General features: G+C 42.3%; 1 protein-coding gene across 1 annotated transcript in view; it reads left to right on the top strand.

Annotated features, from left to right (window-relative positions):
• Nucleotides 1-18,044, top strand: part of PSMF1 (proteasome inhibitor subunit 1) — a 39,620-nt gene extending 21,576 nt beyond the window's left edge. Inside the window, exons 5-7 of the mRNA XM_052650542.1 lie at nt 15,651-15,704; nt 16,926-17,084; nt 17,613-18,044. Of these exons, the coding sequence (XP_052506502.1) occupies nt 15,651-15,704; nt 16,926-17,084; nt 17,613-17,664 (265 nt within the window). The 3' untranslated portion in view covers nt 17,665-18,044. The remainder of the gene's footprint in view (nt 1-15,650; nt 15,705-16,925; nt 17,085-17,612) is intronic.
• The last annotated feature ends 384 nt before the right edge of the window (nt 18,045-18,428 follow it).

Genomic DNA, 18,428 nt, shown 5'->3' with positions numbered 1-18,428 from the left:
CACAATATCTAAAAAATCATATTCATGAGTATTACTAATCTCATCAGCATCTGTATGGGGAACCCATCAAGTTAGTGATGAATGGTTGTGGTGGTTTAGTCGCTAAGTCATATCCAACTCTTGCGACCCCACGAACTGTAGCCTGCCAGACTCCTCTGTCCATGGGATTCTCCAGGCAAGAACACTGGAGTAGGTTGCAATTTCCTTCTCCTAGTGGTAAAAACAAATTTCCAAATTGCAAATTTTCTTGAAAGCTTGAATTTTATCATTGGCAACATATACTATCAGTTATTTTCCTTGAAGTAACAGGTTCCATGGTTTTCAGGAAAGTGTCTACTGTGTAGCTCAATCTGAATAACTTTGGTTTGCCATTTTATGTAAAAATAGTTTTCCATGAAAAAATGGCTACTTTAACTAGCAGCTTAGCTGCACAAGTTTCGCTTTGAGACAGCCATTGTATTTCTACATGCAACAAAAGTGCTTTATGAATATTTCCTGTTTCATCACACAGAATATTAAAAAGAAGTGTACTCAAAGATTGAGACTTTAGAACCCTTGGTAATTTTTTACCACTTCTTTAAGGACATTTTGATGGGAAAATGGATGGGGTGGGTGTAGTTGGAGTGGCTGGTGAGTCAGATTACCATGACTCCTACTCACTGATGCTTTTGATTTTGTGTTTTTGTTTATTTTTGGCTGCACTGGGTTTTAGTTGCTGCGAGTGGGCTTTCTCTAGTTGTGGCGAGGTCTGCTCTTCCTTGCTATGCACAGGCTTCTCATTGCAGTGGCATCTCTTGTTGCAGAGTACGGGCTCTAGAGTGTGCAGGCTTCAATGGTTGTGGCATACAGGCTCAGGAGTTGAAGCATATGGGTTTAGTTGCCCTGAGGGATGTGGAATCTTCCTAGATGAGGGATCGAACCCCTGTCCCCTGCACAGACATGTGGGTTCTCAACCACTGGACCACCAGGGAAGTCCTCATCGTTGCTTTTGTACCATTAGTAAAAATATCAACACAGTGAAGAAAGCAGATAGTTTTTAAGATTAAATAGTTTTGACCTCATGGACCCTCTGCAGTGTCTCAGGAACCCACCAGGGGTCCATGGACCACATTTTTAATATCTTTTTTTTTTAATGTTTACAAGCCCATTTGAATTTGCTCTTTTGTGAAGAGTCTATTCAAATCTTTTGCTTGTTTTTCTGTTGGATTGTCTTGTTGTCTTACGATTTGTAGACATTGCTTATATAGTCTGGATTTAGTCCTTTGTCAGACATACGTACTACAAGTGCCTTCCCTCTGTAGCTTGCCTTTTCACTCTTGTTAAGGGTGTTTGCTTTGATTAAAACATTCTTAATATTTTATGTAATTCGATTTATCAATACCTTCCCTTTATATGTGGTGCTTTTTTGACCTGTTTGAGAAAATTTTGCCCTATCTATGGTCATGTAGAATTTCTCATATACTCTAGAAGCTTTGTTGTTTTACCTTTTATATTAAGATAATCCATTTGAAATTACTTTTATGTGTATTGTGAGATAGATACATGTTTTACCATATTGATATCCAGTTGATCTAGCACCATATTTGGAAAAGAATTATCCCCTACCTGTGCCACCTTAATAATTTTCATTTTTCATTACTTGTGATACAATAATAGTTGCCCTCATTCTTTTCATTGTAATGGAAGTAATCTTGATCCTTTTGGTTTTTTCCCCCCATGGATGGCAAAGCTGGTTCAGTAATATTTATATGACTGCTATATAGAGAGCCAACTATTACAGAAATTGCTAGGCATTTCATCCATATTCTCTTATTTAATTCTCTCAACCCCATGAGATTAGTAAGGGCTACCCCCCTTTTACAGTTTACGTGAAACTGATGTTCATGTGTAAGTAACTTAACCACAGTCATTCATGAACAGAAGTTGTGTTATAATAATAGAATATTGGATAGGGACTCAACCTTCAAGGAGTTCACAGTTGATTAGGGCTGATTGCTCTTTTTATTCCAGACCGTAAGTGTTTCTAAAACAATTAAAGAAGTATGTCTCAGGTCTGTTGAAGCTCACAGAAGGGTGATTATTCTGAAGGGTTGAGTTGGGACAGGATATAGAAGGAAGGGCTTCACTGAGATAATGCATGATGAACTAAATTTTAAGGGACTAATAAAAGTTCTGTAGTACTGGGAGTAGTTGGTATTTGTGGCCACGAGAAAAATGGATACAAATGGGGCTATGAAATCATCTCGTCATTGTGTGTGTGTGTAGGCAGGGGAGTGACCAAGAGGTTATATATTACTTGTGTTGGTGTGTGAAGGGAGAATAGGTGAATGTGGGAACCACATCACAAGGGATCTTACGTGCTAAGGAGCTGGTTTTGATCCTGGGGTAATGGGAGCCATCAAAATGTTTTGGATAGAAAGTGATTCATTTGGGACCTTTATAACCAATTCCCCGCCCCCCCCCCCCCCCCCCCCACCGCCGGGAATCCCACTTAGAATGTCAACTTACATCGAAGTGAAGTTGTTCAGTCGTGTCCATCTCTTTGCGACCCCATGGGCTGTAGCCTACCAGGCTCCTCTGTCCATGGGATTTTCCAGGCAGTAGTCCTGGAGTGGATTGCCATTTCCTTCTGCAGGGGATCTTCCCAACCCAGGGATTGAACCTGGGTCTCCCGCATTGTAGACAGACACTTTACCGTCTGAGCCACCAGGGAAATCAACTTATATAGTTAATATTTATTAAGCCTTTACTGTGTGCCAAGCTATTATTACACTAAGTATAGAATATAGTCTCTATTAATCTTCATTAGCAAGAGAATGAGAGGTACCTGCTCTTGTTATCCCATTGTGTGGAAAAAAAAATAAAACAGACACAGGTTAATCAACTTGCCCAAAGAAACAGCTCATAAATATTGGTGTGGGATTCAGCTCTTAGTATTTTCTCCTTTTGACACTTATATCAGCCATTGCTTCAGAAGAAACTATCTTGGCTTGAATTATTCCAAGAACAAAGAGAAAGCTGGTATGGTTGGAACATGGTGAGATATGGGGATAGGAGATGACTCTGTAGAGATAAGCACAGGACAGTTTGTGTAGAACCTTGGGGTCAAAGTCAGGAGCAGTGGGAAGCCACTAGGTGTGTTTAGCAAGAGAGAGACTTGATATCATTTCCTTTTTTTTTTTTTTTCTTAATTCCTCTGGCTCCTTTGTAGAGAATGGATTAGAGAGGGACAAGAATAGAAAAAATAAGATCAGGTAAGGAGCTGACACAGTCACTCTGGCAAGAAATAATGGTGGTAGATGGTGGCAGATACAAGGATAATCTGGGATATATTTGGAAGTACACTTCACAGGACTTGCTTATGGGTTGCTTAATGATGGGAAGAAAAAACCAGGATGATGCAAGGAGGTTTATTTTTAGCCTAAGTCATTTCTAATTTGAGGCTACCATAGCTTTATGGAACATGCTTTTCATGCAACTTAGAACACAGCTCTGAATTTTCTTAGCATGCATTCCCAGCAGTAGAATTAACTACATTAAGGACTAACCTGTAAAGAGCAATATTGCATAGGAACCTGGAATGTTAGGTCCATGAATCAAGGCAAATTGGAAGTGGTCAAACAGGAGATGGCAAGAATGAACATTGACATTTTCGGAATCAGAGAATTAAAATGGACTGGAATGGGAGAACTTAATTCAGATGATGGTTATATCTACTACTGTGGTCAAGAATCCCTTAGAAGAAATGGAGTATCCCTCATTATCAACAAAAGAGTCCAGAATGCAGTGCTTGAGTGCAGTCTCAGAAATGACAGAATGATCTCTTGTTCATTTCCAAGGCAAACCATTCAATATCATAGTAATCCAAGTCTATGCCCCAACCAGTAAGGCTGAGGAAGCTGAAGATGAATGGTTCTATGAAGACCTAAAAGACCTTCTGGAACTGATACCAAAAAAAGATGTCCTTTTCATCATAGGGGACTGGAATGCAAAAGTAGGAAGTCAAGAGATGCCTGGAATAACAGGCAAATTTGGCCTTGGAGTACAGAATGAAGCAGGGCAAAGGCTAACAGAGTTTTGCCAAGAGAATGCATTGGTCTTAGCAAACACCCTCTTCCAACAACACAAGAGATGACTCTACACATGGACATCACCAGATGGTCGGTACCGAAATCAGATTGATTATATTCTTTGCAGCCAAAGATAGAGAACTCTATGCAGTCAACAAAAACAAGACCAAGAGCTGGCTATTGCTCAGATCGTGAACTCCTTATTGCCAAATTCAGACTGAAATTGAAGAAAGTAGGGAAGACCACTAGACCATTCAGACATGACCTAAATCACATCCCTTATGATTATATAGTGGAAGTGACAGATAGATTCAAGGGATTAGATCTGATAGACAGACTGCCTGAAGAACTATGGACAGAGATTCATGACATTGTACAGGAGACAGGGATCGATACCATCCCCAAGAAAAAGAAATGCAGAAAGGCAAAATGGTTATTTGAGGAGGCCTTACAAATATCTGAGAAAAGAAGAGAAGCTAAAGGCAAAGGAGAAAAGGAAAGATACACCCATCTGAATGCAGAGTTCCAAAGAATAGCAAGGAGAAATAAGAAAGCCTTCCTCAGTGATCAATGCAAAGAAATAGAGGAAAACAATAGAATGGGAAATACTAGAGATCTCTTCAAGAAAATTAGAGATACCAAGGGAACATTTCATGCAAAGATGGGCACGTTAAAGGATAGAAATGATATGGCTCTAACAGAAGGAGAAGATATTAAGAAGAGGTGGCAAGAATACACAGAAAGTGATAGTGAAGTCGTTCAGTCATGTCCAACTGTTTGTGACCCCATGGACTGTAGCCTCCCAGCTCCTCCGTCCATGGGATTTTCCAGGCAAGAGTACTGGAGTGGGCTGCCATTCCCTTCTCCAAAGGATCTTCCCGACCCAGGGATCAAACTCAGGTCTCCTACATTATAGGCAGATGCTTTACCATCTAAGCCGCCAGTGAAGTCCCAGAATACCCAGAAGAACTATACAAAAAAGATCTTCATGACCAAGATAACCACAATGGTGTGATCACTCACCTAGAGCCAGACATCCTGGAATGTGAAGTTAAGTGGGCCTTAGGAAACATCACTATGAACAAAGCTAGTGTAGGTGATGGAATTCCAGTTGAGCTATTTCAAATCCTGAAAGATGATGCTGTGAAAGTGCTGCAGTCAGTATGCCAGCAAATTTGGAAAACTCAGCAGTGGCCACAGGACTGGAAAAGGTCAGTTTTCATCCCAAAGAAAGGCAGTGCCTAAGAATGTTCAACCTACTGCACAATTGCACTCATTTCACATGCTAGCCAAGTAATGCTCAAAATTCTCCAAGCCAGGTTTCAACAGTGCATGAACCTTGAACTTCCAGAGGTTCAAGATGGATTTAGAAAACCCAGAGGAACCAGAGATCAAATTGCCAACATCCGTTGGATCATCGAAAAAGCAACAGAATTCCAGAAAAACATCTGCTTTATTGACTATGCCAAAGCCTTTGACTGTGTGGATGACAACAAACTGTGGAAAAGTCTTCAAGAGATGGGAATACCAGACCACCTGACCTGCCTCCTGAGAAGTCTGTATGCAGGTCAAGAAGTAACAGTTAAAACTGGACATGGAACAACAGACTGGTTCCAAATCAGAAAAGGAGTACATCAAGGCTGTATATTGTCACCTTGCTTATTTAACTTCTATGCAGAGTACATCATGCGAAATGCTGGGCTAGATGAAGCACAAGCTGGAATGAAGATGGCTGGGAGAAACATCAATAACCTCAGATATGCAGATGATACCACCCTTATGGCAGAAAGTGAAGAAGAACTAAAGAGCCTTTTGATGAAAGTGAAAGACGAGAGTGAAAAAGTTGGCTTAAAACTCAACATTCAAAAAACGAAGATCATGGCATGCAGTCCCATGCCATGGAAACAGTGGAAACAGTGACAGACTTTATATTTTGGAGCTCCAAAATCACTGCAGATTGTGACTGCAGCTATGAAATTAAAAGACACTTGCTCCTTGGAAGAAAAACTGTGACCCAACCTAGACAGCATATTAAAAAGCAGAGACATCACTTTGCCAACAAAGGTCCATCTAGTCAAAGCTATGGTTTTTCCAGTAGTCACGTATGGATGTGAGAGTTGGACTATAATGAAACCTGAGTGCCAAAGAATCGATGCTTTTGAACTGTGGTGCTGGAGAAGACTCTTGAGAGTCCCTTGGACTGCAAGGAGATCCAACCAGTCCATCCTAAAGGAAATCAGTCCTGAGTGTTCATTGGAAGGACTGATGTTGAAGCTGAAACTCCCAATACTTTAGCCACCTGATGGGAAGAGCTGACTCACTGGAAAAGACCCTGATGCTGGGAAAGATTGAAGGCGGGAGAAGGGGACAACAGAACATGAGATGGTTGGATGGCATCACCAATTAGATGGACATGAGTTTGAGCAAACTCCAGGAGATTGTGATGGCCAGGGAAGCCTGGTATGCTGCAGTCCATGGGGTTGCAAGGAGTCAGACACGACTGAGTCAGAACTCAGCTGAGCTGAAGGACTAAGCCTCTTTTTAAAGATTTTGATACACATTGCCCAGTTGCCTTCCTAAATGGTATTAATTAGCATTCTCCCTCTATTTTGATGTCATTTGCCTATCCTTTTCATTGCTGGAGTTAGTCTCCTTTTTCTTTTAAATTATTTAGAAAGGCATCATCCTTATAACATTTGTAAACTTAACTGAACCCAAATTCAGTTTTTGTTGTTACTTCATTCCTTGCTGGCTGTTGACTGGAGACCTCTCTCTCATGTCCTTAAACTTCTTGCATTTCTCCTCACATGGCTGCCTCCATATTTAAAGCCAAGAGCAGTGTGTCAGATTGTTCTCATGCTTCAAGTCTTCCCTTCCACCTTTTCTTCTGTCACCAGCCAGAGAAAGTTCTCTGCTTTTAAAGGTCCATATGATTAGATTAGCTCACCCAGATAATCCCCCATTTCTGAGGACCTCTGTGCCATAAAACAAATGTAGGGGTGATTTCTTATCACACACACAGATTCTGGGGATTAAGAAGTTATGGAAGATTGGGAAGGGGCCATTTTTACCAAACGCAAAATACAATACCCCTTCCCTAGAGTTCTGAGGACTCTTGTGTCATTACTGTGTCAGCTCAGCCTGATAATATTGTCTAAATCTCTTCTACTTAAAGGACCCAGATCTCACCTTCTAAATCATCTAAATCGGGTATAGTGGAAGCTCCTGGGTACAACTGCTTTCTGTCTCTTGTCCAGAGAAACAAATTGTCTGTTCCCATCATACACTGGTCGGATGGGCGAAGGATAACAGTTAACTTTTTTCTAACATGGAAAAAACATGAACATGAAAGTTACTAATTACAGCATTATTTATAATTACACACACCAGAAGCAATACTAATACCTACATTAGAAGAATTTTAAAGATTTTCTTCACTTCAGTGAATATTGTTTGGTCATTAAAAATTTTAGTAGCAAGGACAAACAACATGAGAAATATAGGATGCAAATGGAGGAAAACAGATATAATTGTACTTACAATTTTCATGTAAGCATATAAAAATATGCTCATAAGAAGACTAGAAAGAAATAGCAAAAATAATCATTGTGTTAGAGTCGGATGATGGGTAACATTTTTCTTACAATTTTTTACTATGAAATATGCATATTTTTCTTTTAAAAATCTTTCTTCAGTTCAGTCACTCAGTCGTGTCCAACTCTTTGCGACCCCATGAATTGCAGCACACCAGGCCTCCCTGTCCATCACCAACTCTGTCGCGCAAACTCACGTCCATCGAGTCAGTGATGCCATCCAGCCATCTTATACTCTGTCGTCCCCTTCTCCTCCTGCCCCCAGTCCCTCCCAGCATCAGAGTCTTTTCCAATGAGTCAACTCTTCACATGAGGTGGCCAAAGTATTGGAGTTTCAGCTTTAGCATCAGTCCTTCCAAAGAACACCCAGGACTGACCTCCTTTAGAATGGACTGGTGGGATCTCCTTGCAGTCCAAGGGACTCTCAAGAGTCATCTCCAACACCACAGTTCAAAAGCATCAATTCTTTGGCGCTCAGCCTTCTTCACAGTCCAACTCTCACATCCGTACATGACCACTGGAAAAACCATAGCCTTGACTAGACGGACCTTTGTTGGCAAAGTAATGTCTCTGGTTTTGAATATGCTGTCTAGGTTGGTCATAACTTTCCTTCCAAGGAGTAAGCGTCTTTTAATTTCATGGCTGCAGTCACCATCTGCAGTGATTTTGGAGCCCATAAAGTCTGACACTGTTTCCACTGTTTCCCCATCTAGTTCACATAGCCTAAATGCAGTATTTTCCCACCATTCTCAATCTCCTATTCACCTTTGAACTCATAGAATATCCTTGGGATTAGGAGAGGGAAAGGTGTGGTGCTCTGCTTGCTCAGAACACATAGCTGGTGCTCTACTTGTACACACGTTCTTGTCTATAGTTATCAGCATCTCCCAGTCCTGAGTTTCCACATTTGGCAGGACAAAGTACATAAACCTCGATCACCATGATTCCCCAGCTGAACTTGTATCCTCACTGGGAGGCAGCCTAGCTATTTGAGGTCCCCAGACCAGCAATGTCAGATCACATGGGAGCTTTTACAAAATGAAGCATCTCAGATCCCATTCCTGATCTTCTGAATTAAAACCTGCATTTTAGCAAGATTCACCCTCCGATTCAGGTGCATATAACAACTTGAACAGAACTGGCCTAGGTGGTTCAAACAGTGCCATGAAAACCGAATCAGGGGTCAGGGGCGAGAAATCTTCAGGTAACTACTGCCAGAAGTACTGTGAAAACACAGCCGGCACTCCCAGAGAAGTGTGATGTGCAAATGGAGAGCTTTGTGTTCACGCCTGGTAGTCACCAATGAGTGCAGACCAGCAGCTGTATTCAAAGCAGATATATTGGTACGGTAAGCAGACAACTGGTATGTACCAGTTAAAAGCCTGGGTTTGGAAACTTGTGGTCCTGGAGTAAGCACACTCCATCCTGACTTTCCCATTGATTGCAGCTATACAGAATGCATGGAGCAGTTATTTGAGGATGCTGAAAAATAGTATCAGGTACATTGGGAGAGAAGATCAAAGGCTGAAATACCAATAAACTGGCCTCTGGTATGAACTCAAGGAAGCCCAAAACGAATTAGATCTTGGCATGGGAAGAGAGCACTCCAGGAGAGTCCTCCATTCTGGCTAAAATACTGAGAATGGGGTCTAGTGCTTAGAGAGGGTGGGAAGAAAATCTCCCATGTATTTTCTTCCTTTTTTCCAAAAATCCCCAACATGTGACAGTCCAGAAACACTTAAAACTGAAGGAAAAGACCCTTCCTTTCCAATAAGACTTGTTTCAAGAGTATGAAGTGAACCACTGCTGCTTTTTATCCTCTCTTTGTTCTTCCTCCACTTGATACAGGTATGTGGACATAGGCACTGTCAGGGGAGGTACATGGCAGAGCAAGGTAAGTAGTGCCCCAGCTTTCTGGCCAGAGGACCAAAAGAAAAGCCCCAAGGACCTAGAAGGTACCAAGGAGATATGTAGTCGCTCAGTCGTGTCCGACTCTTTGTGACCCCATGGACTCCTCTGTCCGTGGAATTCTCCAAGCGAGAATACTGGAGTGGGTTGCCATTTCCTTCTCCACCAAGGTGATAGATCATAGAAAGGGAAGGGTTCAGAAGGCAACTCTGTAAAGTTTGTGGACTCCAGGCCTTATCTGCACAATGTACATAAGTGGATGTGATTCTTAAATAGCACACCAAAAACTTTGGGAACAGAACTGTAGTATTGCCCACTGCCAGGTCTCAGACTGACCACTGGATAGCACATATGTGGTACAGAACTAGATAGCACTACAAAGGCTTTGCAAACAGAACTGACATTGAAACCTGAGCTTGAATCCCAAACCCAGCTCGTTGATTGCCTGCTAAGACAACAATATCAGGATTCTCCTAAAACCTCGTAACAAAATATTAAAAATTTTGGGGACTACAAAGAATCAAGAAAATTTCAGCTCATAAAAAGACAAAACAGACGCCAGTATTCCAAGGTGACACAAATGTCGGAATAATTAGCTGACAGATAAAGCAGCTGTTACAAAATGCTCAGAGAAGTAAGGGCAAATAGTCTTGAAACAAATGGAATGATAGAAGATCTCAGCTTGAAAACAAGATTCAAAGAATAACCAAATGGGAATTTTAGAAATGAAAAATACAATAATCAAAATAACTTCACTGGATGAATCAGTAGCAGAGTAGAGAAAACAGAGGAAATATTAAGTATGGAAATAGATCAATAGAAATTATCCTATCTGGACAACAGAGAGAAAAAATGTTTTAAACAGTTTCAGAAAACTGAAACAATTATAAAAGATCTAACACTGGGACCATGAAAGTCTTAGAAGGAGAAGAGAAAGAGTGTAGTACAGAAAAATTATTTGAAGAAAATAATGGCTAAAAACTTCCAAATTTGGCAAAATACATAAACGTACAGATTTTAAAAGCTCAGCAAATCTTAAACAGGATAAACCCAAAGAAGTCCATGCTCATACATAATCACATTGCTAAAAATGAAAAAAAAAGTCATGAAAGCAACTAGAGAGAAACATGTGTTGCTTATAGTGGAATAAGAATTTGCAAAAGAGACACAGATGTATAGAACAGTCTTTGGGACTCTGTGGGAGAGGGAGAGGGTGGGATGATTTGGGAGAATGGCATTGAAACATGTATAATATCACATATGAAACAAGTCACCAGTCCAGGTTCGATGCATGATACTGGATGCTTGGGGCTGGTGCACTGGGATGACCCAGAGGGATGGTACAGGGAGGGAGGAGGGAGGGGGGTTCAGGATGGGGAACACGTGTATACCTCTGGCGGATTCATGTTGATGTATGGCAAACCCAATAGAATATTGTAAAGTAACCTCCAATTAAAATAAATAAATGTATATTTTTAAAAAAAGAATTTGAATGATTGTGGATTTCTCATCAGAAAACCAGAAATAAGTTGATCATTATTCTTAAAATATGGAGAAAAAAAGAAATGTCAGAACCAGACTTCTATATCCAACAAATACATCATCTTAGTTCTGAAGGATTTTAAGATATTCCTAATATAAAGGATACTAAGAGAATTCATAGTCAACAGATTTTCTCAGAAGAAATTGCTAATGAAAGTTCTTCAGACAAAAAGGAAGGGAAATCAAATAGAAACTTGGAACATCAGGAATAAAGGAAGAGCAATAAAAATAGTAAATATTTAGATAACTGTAATAGGCTGTTCTCTAGTTCAAGAGAATTAGAATATGTTTAATTTGTTGTTGTTCAGTCACTAAGTTGTGTCCGACTCTTTGCAACCCCATGGACTGCACCATGCCAGGCTCCTATGTCCTCGACTATCTCCTGGGGTTTGCTCAAACTCTTGTGCATTGAGTCAGTGATGCCATCCAACCATTTCATCCTCTGTCGTCCTCATCGTCAATTTTTCCTAGCATCAGAGTTTCTTCCAAAGAGTTGGCTCTTCCCATCAGATAGCCAAAGTATTGGAGCTTCAACTTTAGTATCCGTCGTTCCAGTGAATATTCAGGGTTGATTTCCTTTAGGATTGACTGTTCTGATCTCCTTGCAGTCCAAGGAATTCTCAAGAGTCTTCTCCGACACCACAGTTCACAAGCATAAATTCTTTGGTGCTTAGCCTTTATGGTCCAACTCTCACATCTGTTCATGACTAATGGAAAAACCATAATTTTAACTCTGGATCTTTATAAGTAAAGTATTGTCTCTGCTTTTTAATACATTGTCTAGGTTTTCTTAGCTTCCCTTCCAAGGAGCAAGTGTCTTAATTTCATGACGGCAGTCACCATCCGCAGTGATTTTGGAGCCCAAGAAAATAAAATCTGTCACTTTCCACTCTTTACCCCTTCTGTTGAATTATGAAGAGAGAAAACAAGAAAGAAAAAAGGGAACAATTGGAAAAGCAATAGTATAAATGGCAGACCTAAATATAAACATATCACATTAAATGTAAATGGTCTCAACATACCAATTAAAGGAACATGGCTTTTGAAGTTGGGCAAACCTGGTGTAAAATTTACATTCTTGGCTACTTATACCTATGTGGCTTGTGTAAGAACACTTGCTACTTTGAGCCTCAGTTTCCTCATTTGTAAAATAAGTATATGGCCTCAGAGGGCTGTTACAAAGATGAAATAAGGTAATATATATAAAGAACTCTGCACATCCATCTGTTTAAAAAGTAGAGGAGATGCATATTTGCTCATATAGGCAAAGTATCTTTGGAAGGACATACAAGAAGCTGATGTTAGTAGTTGTCTGTGGGAAGACCTGGTAGGCTGGAGGACAGGGCTAAGAGGGAGATATTTTTTTTTTAACTTGTACAGGTCCAGAATCTTTTATCTGCAGCTCTGAAATCAAAAGAGCACTGAAAAAAAGTGTTGCTGTTTTGTTTTGGTTTTTTCATAAGATTGGTGCCAAACCTTTTTTGGTAGCAAAACGTGACCTGAAGTGGCATGAAGTTCCTTATATATTCATTTTATGTGAATTCTTACTCATTTTGCAGAAATTTTAGGGTTTTGTTTACAGGGTGCTACATAGTAATATGTTTGGTATACACATATTTCTAAAATATGAAAAATTCTGAATTCAAAAACACATTCAGCACAAGATTATGGATCTATGTAGCCTTTGAATTTTGAATTCAATCTGTGTATTGTCTTGAATTTTGAAACTGGTGAAGGCATTACCTATTCATAAAATTAAATCTTAAAAACTAAATTTAGCATGGTGCCCGACACAAAGCAAGCTGTCAGTAAATATCAGCAGCTGCTGTTATTCCATTCTTCCAGGCTTTTCCTGTCAACAAATCTGTTCATGTCCAATATGATGTTTCACCGTCACAGCAGACCCTGTGACTGTTACTGCTTAGATTTTACATTTTTAAAGACTGAGGTGCAAAGATTTTGTGACAGATGCCTGCCAACCAGCCAGGCAGCCCCACACCTAGGGCCCCGAGGTTTTTTCTATTAACTAGACCACCTCAACCACAAGAATGGCATCAGCAGGATTTGTGTGCCCAAGAGAGCCAAGTTGTTTTTATCTAAGACCAAAGGAGAGAATGAGGAAATAATGTATGGTCAGGATCACCCCCAAATCCCATTAGACAGTCCCGTGGGCCCAGCCAGGCAGATGTGCCTATAGTATTTAGTGTACCAGCATTCTCCTTCAGGGGTTTCCCAGGTGGCTCAGCTTTAAGAACCTGCCTGCCGGTGCAGAAGACGTAAGAGACGTGGGTTCAGTCCCTGGGTCAGGAAGATCCCCTAGAAGAGGGCATGCAACCCACTCCAGTATTCCTGCCTGGAGAATCCCATGGACAGAGGAGCCTGGCAAGCTGAGAGTCAAATGTGACTGAGGTGACTTAGCATACTCACACTCTCCTTCAGTTGATTACCAGATGAAGTTTTAGGGACTTGATTCTAGAGACTGTACCAAAATTACCTTTTTTTTTTTTTTCTTTAATCCTGAGAGCTTCATTCAGCACATTCAGGACTGAGACTATTTTATAATAGATTCTGGGTGTGTATATGAAAAGCTCACAGAAGGGTGCTTGTGTTGCAGTTAGACTATGTTGGGTATGAGCCTAAGGGATATACCATGACCATTTGAAGTACCCAAATTGTTGGGGTGGGCTTGGCAACTGCCTTTCTTATCTGTTGTTCTTTATTCTCTCCTCACGCTCTGTGGCCTTTCAGAGAGAAAAATAGAGATGGCTCCATGTTTCAGGAGGCATCAAGGCTCATTTCTCCAAGTCATTGTTACAGTTGGTTCTGTTTGCTCTCTGTAAAGGGGCAGCTTGTGGATACAGATAAAATGCTTCCTGCTCTCCGCACCACCTGGTCTCGCCAGTGAGGCAAGTTATTGGGAGGCCACCTGAAAGTTTGACTGCCAGCTCCATGAACCATGGCTTGGAAACAATAACCTCGATCAGGAAAAATTGCTTCCCTTGGAAACCATGTCTGCCTAATCACTATGTCTTTTCCAGCTCATTGGTAGAACTGACTGGAGAAGCACCTACGTTTGGATTTTTTCCCAGATCTTTAATTAATGGCTTCTTACTATAAGCTTCGATTAACTGCTATTTACAAAGCTTTTCTGAGGTCTGCCATGCCCCAGAACTGTCAGGTTTGTATTGCTTGCCAGGGCTCCAAGTAGATTCCAAAGCACACTTTCAAATACCGGATCTTTTTTGTTTCATTATATCCATAGCCAGATCCTTCATAGAAAAAGTAGGAAAGTATAAAGAGGAAATGTCACCCAGGTATAACTGTCACTTTTTATTTTCAGTTATGCTTCTTGTTTTTTTTATACACACACACATTTTTCCTAGGCTATTGATAGTCCCCTTTTCTCTACACTAGAACGCTAGAACATAAACACTTTTCCACATCATTTTTAAACATTCTAAGAACATTTGTTCCCATGGCTCCACGATCTACCTGACTGGTCCCCATTTGTGACCAATCCAGTGCCCTTGGTTAAAGTCTGTATGACGATATTTGAATTTCTTTAAGATGGATTTGTTGTTGAGTCACTAAGCCATGTGTGACTCTTTTGTGACCCCATGGCCTGTAGCCCACCAGACTCCTCTGTCCTGGGATTTCCCAGACGAGAATACTGGAGTGGGTTGCCATTTCCTTCTCTAGGGGATCTTCCCCATCCTCGTACATTGGCCGCAGATTCTTGACCATTGAGCCACATGGAATCCCTTATGATGGATACCTAGGCATAAAATGATCAGACCATGAAATGTAAAGATACAAAAGGCTTTTGAGAGGCAGTTACATTGTGTGTGTGTGTGTATGTGTCTGTGTGTGTGTATTGGTATAAACTTGGTTTCCACAAAGCATGCACTAATTTATGCTTCTGGCTCCTGCAGTCTTATTGTGGGGAAAAATTGGTTCTTGGTGGGGGGTGGAAAAAACCTTAGAAATTTTGTGGCTATCCAGTGGTTTCCAGTGCATAAACTGATATACAGTATCTGCTTTTAACATTTCATGCAGAGGCCATAATGAGAAAAAGGTTGAGAAACAGTTCTAGCTGTATATGAGCACCCATCTCACTCCATCCTTGGAAGCTTTTAAATTTGAGCTTTTGGTTTGGGATTAGAACAGTATTTTTCTGGTCTAAATGTTCTTAATTCTTTGTACAGACTTTAGGAACCTGAGAAAGGTTTGAATAAAATAAAATGTATGTGTTTCCCACTGTTCATATTTTTATCTTTCTACATTATTAGGAATCCTCCGTGTTTCTAGCTTTGTGTCCAGCTCTTTTCACATTACTGTGATATGTAATGTTTTCAGTGTTAGTTTGTGCCAAGGACCACGTTGAAATACCCCTTGTGTTATGGTCTTAGGCAGGGACTCCCCCACTTCCATGCCTGGCAGTACATATGTGTCCCCACAGGCATCAGCTTTGGACCTCTGGGAGCCCAGGCGCCAAGCTGCTCTGCGACTTTCAGTAATTGTCCCTTGTTTGTTTCAGGTGTGATCCCCTGGGCCCGTTTGCTGTCGGGGGAGAGGACCTAGACCCCTTTGGGTGAGTACTGCTGGGGAGGTGGCAGCAACACGACTTGGTCTCGTGGCCTTTCAGCCCCAGCTCATCTTCCAATTTTAGAACTTTCTGTCAGTCTTCCTTTGGGGTGAAGGAGGCATTTGTTGCCGAGTGGCTGAGGAAGCACTGCCACTGTTCTGCTGTGCCATGCCTGGAGCAGTGCAAGAGGGCTCTGAATGTTGGAAGCAACTGAGCAAGCCCAGTGGGCAGTTCCACTGTTGTTTTCTGGCCCCGCTTGCCCTGGTGGAACGATACCCCCGGGGGGGTGTCTATCAGGTGAAGACTGGAAAACACACAAGTAGGTTACAGACCTGAGGTCAGTTGCGGGCTCTTCAGAGGTCATGACCTCACTTGATAAGGGAGGGTCACTGATCCCCACTAGACTCTGGGGTAGTTCTTGTGAAGTCCCCAACAGAGTTATAGCCTCAGCTATGCACTGCACTGTCTTTGCTCAGTGCTTCTAGATTTTAAGCTCTGCTGCAAAGGGTGTCCCCAACTTGAGTGTTTCATTTTTAGACAGTGGGGAAAGTAAGTCTTAAGCTTGAACAATTAAGCTTAACTTAACTTTTTAACTTAATACTTTTGCTTGAGCTGAAGTTAAGCTCAAACTTTGACCTCAAAGTTTGGGGTAACATCACCATCTTATTCATCCTAGTTTGAGCCATAAGGTCAGATCCATAGAACTCCATGAGGGATGGGTACTGTCAAGAGTCAGACTTTGACAATCAAGTCATAGAATGCCCAGAGACCCTTCAAGAAAACCACACACACACACAAAAAGCTAGTATTATAAATTGTCTCGATTCATTAGCCCTTAGACCTAAAGCTGTGCCTGGAAGAGCCTTGTTTTGGTTCTGCATTCGCCTTGACAAGTTCTGGCACGTGTTCTTGATCAAATCGCGCCCCCCTCCTTGGCTGCAGGGCATGGCGGGGGTCTCAGTGTTGTGGGGTCCTGGAGCTTGTAGAGCTGAAAGTGCAGGCCATGATGGCCAGAAAAGGTGTGTTCTTGCTCTTTTTGTGTGTTCTTGCTCTTGCCCACTTCCTGCTGGCACTCAGGCAACCATCCACGCACGTCTGCGTGAGCCATCCAGAGTTGGTATCCAAATCATTTTTACCTACATTCTCATCACCTTCACTTCTTCTCCAACAGCTGCTTGCCACACCTGCTTGCCACACCTGCTTACCCATCATTCCTTCTTGCCTCAGGTGTCGGAGAGGTGGCATGATTGTGGATCCCCTGAGATCTGGCTTCCCAAGAGCACTTATTGACCCGTCATCAGGACTCCCAAACCGGCTTCCTCCAGGCGCTGTGCCCCCAGGAGCACGCTTTGACCCCTTTGGACCCATTGGGACCAGCCCGTCTGGGTAGGTATTCACTCAGGGATGCTGAGAGGTAGGACCCGATAGCAGCTCAGCTCAGCATTGCAGGGATAAAGGCATCTGACACCAAGTGCAGAATTGCCAGTAGTCCCAGGCCTTGCCACCGAGAGAGTGGAGCCTCCTCCAGGCCCCTGCCTGGTGCTCCCTGAAGCCTTCCATGAGCTTCCCATTCCTCAGTGGCTCCCTTGCCCAGCTTCCCTCCAGGAGGACTCAGAGGAGGGGTTGCTACTCACGTTTACTGGACTTCTTGTATGTGCCAGGAACTCGGTGAATTCTTATGTCAGCCCTGTGGATAGATATTTCACAGAGACAGAAATTGAGGCCCGGAGTGATGAAGTAACTTGTCCAACATGGGAAAATCAGAATTCAGACCAGCTCTAGAGCACATGGTCTTTAAACTCCACAAACCACCACATCATTCTGGAGGCAGGCTCCCTCCATTCAGGATCCTGTCTACCTGTGTGCCCCTGACTCTTCATCACCCCAACTCACCAGCCCCTCTTTCCATTCCAGACCTAACCCAGACCATCTGCCCCCGCCGGGCTACGATGACATGTACCTGTGAAGGCCTCAAGAATGTAACGTCCCAGCCTTCCCTCCACTGTCCTGGAGCTGCCATCGCGGGCCCCATCAGCACCCATTTTCTTGCGGGCTGGGGACAAAGGACTCTGTCCATGTGTTTGCAGGCCGGCTGGGATTGCCTCCCCACCCCCTACCAGAGCCAGGGCACCTGCTGCAGTTCTCCACCTGGCTGCATATAGGTCCCAAAGAGAAATCAGTGTGTGTCTCACCACCAGCTCCTCTCCACTTCCCAGGGGAGACTCCGGCAACATATGCCCTTGACCCGATGCAGTTCCAGCTGCATCACTATAAGAACAGAACCCATTTTGGATGTTATTATTAAGAACCAAATGTCAATACAGAAATCATGTTGCCGGTCTCCCACTCTTCTTTACTGCACAAGTCCTTCCATGTATGAGACTTGAGAGTTTGGATCTTTGAGGGGCTAAAGGACTCTCTTAGGCATCTTCCTTTCGTGACTTGCTCTCGCTCCTGATACCACTGAGATGGTCTGGCTGCATGGATGAAAATGAGTGACTGGAACCCCCATAGGCTGCAGGGATGACCTCCACAAGGCCAGGCGCGTTGCAGAACGACTGCATCTCTGAAAAGGGCAAGACGTTCCAGGTCTGCTTGTCTGAGCCTGTCCTCTGGGTCTGTCGTGCCTGGGCAATGGCCGCCTACGAACAGAGGAATAAACAGAGCAGACCTAAAGGCTAATCTCTTTTTTACCGCTAACTTAACTGAGTGACCCTATGCAAGTCCCTT

The sequence above is a fragment of the Budorcas taxicolor genome, chromosome 13 (assembly GCF_023091745.1).
Source record: "Budorcas taxicolor isolate Tak-1 chromosome 13, Takin1.1, whole genome shotgun sequence".
Classification (NCBI taxonomy): Eukaryota; Metazoa; Chordata; class Mammalia; order Artiodactyla; family Bovidae; genus Budorcas; species Budorcas taxicolor.
Note: the sequence above shows the minus strand (reverse complement) of the source record. Positions and strands in the feature narration are given on the sequence as shown.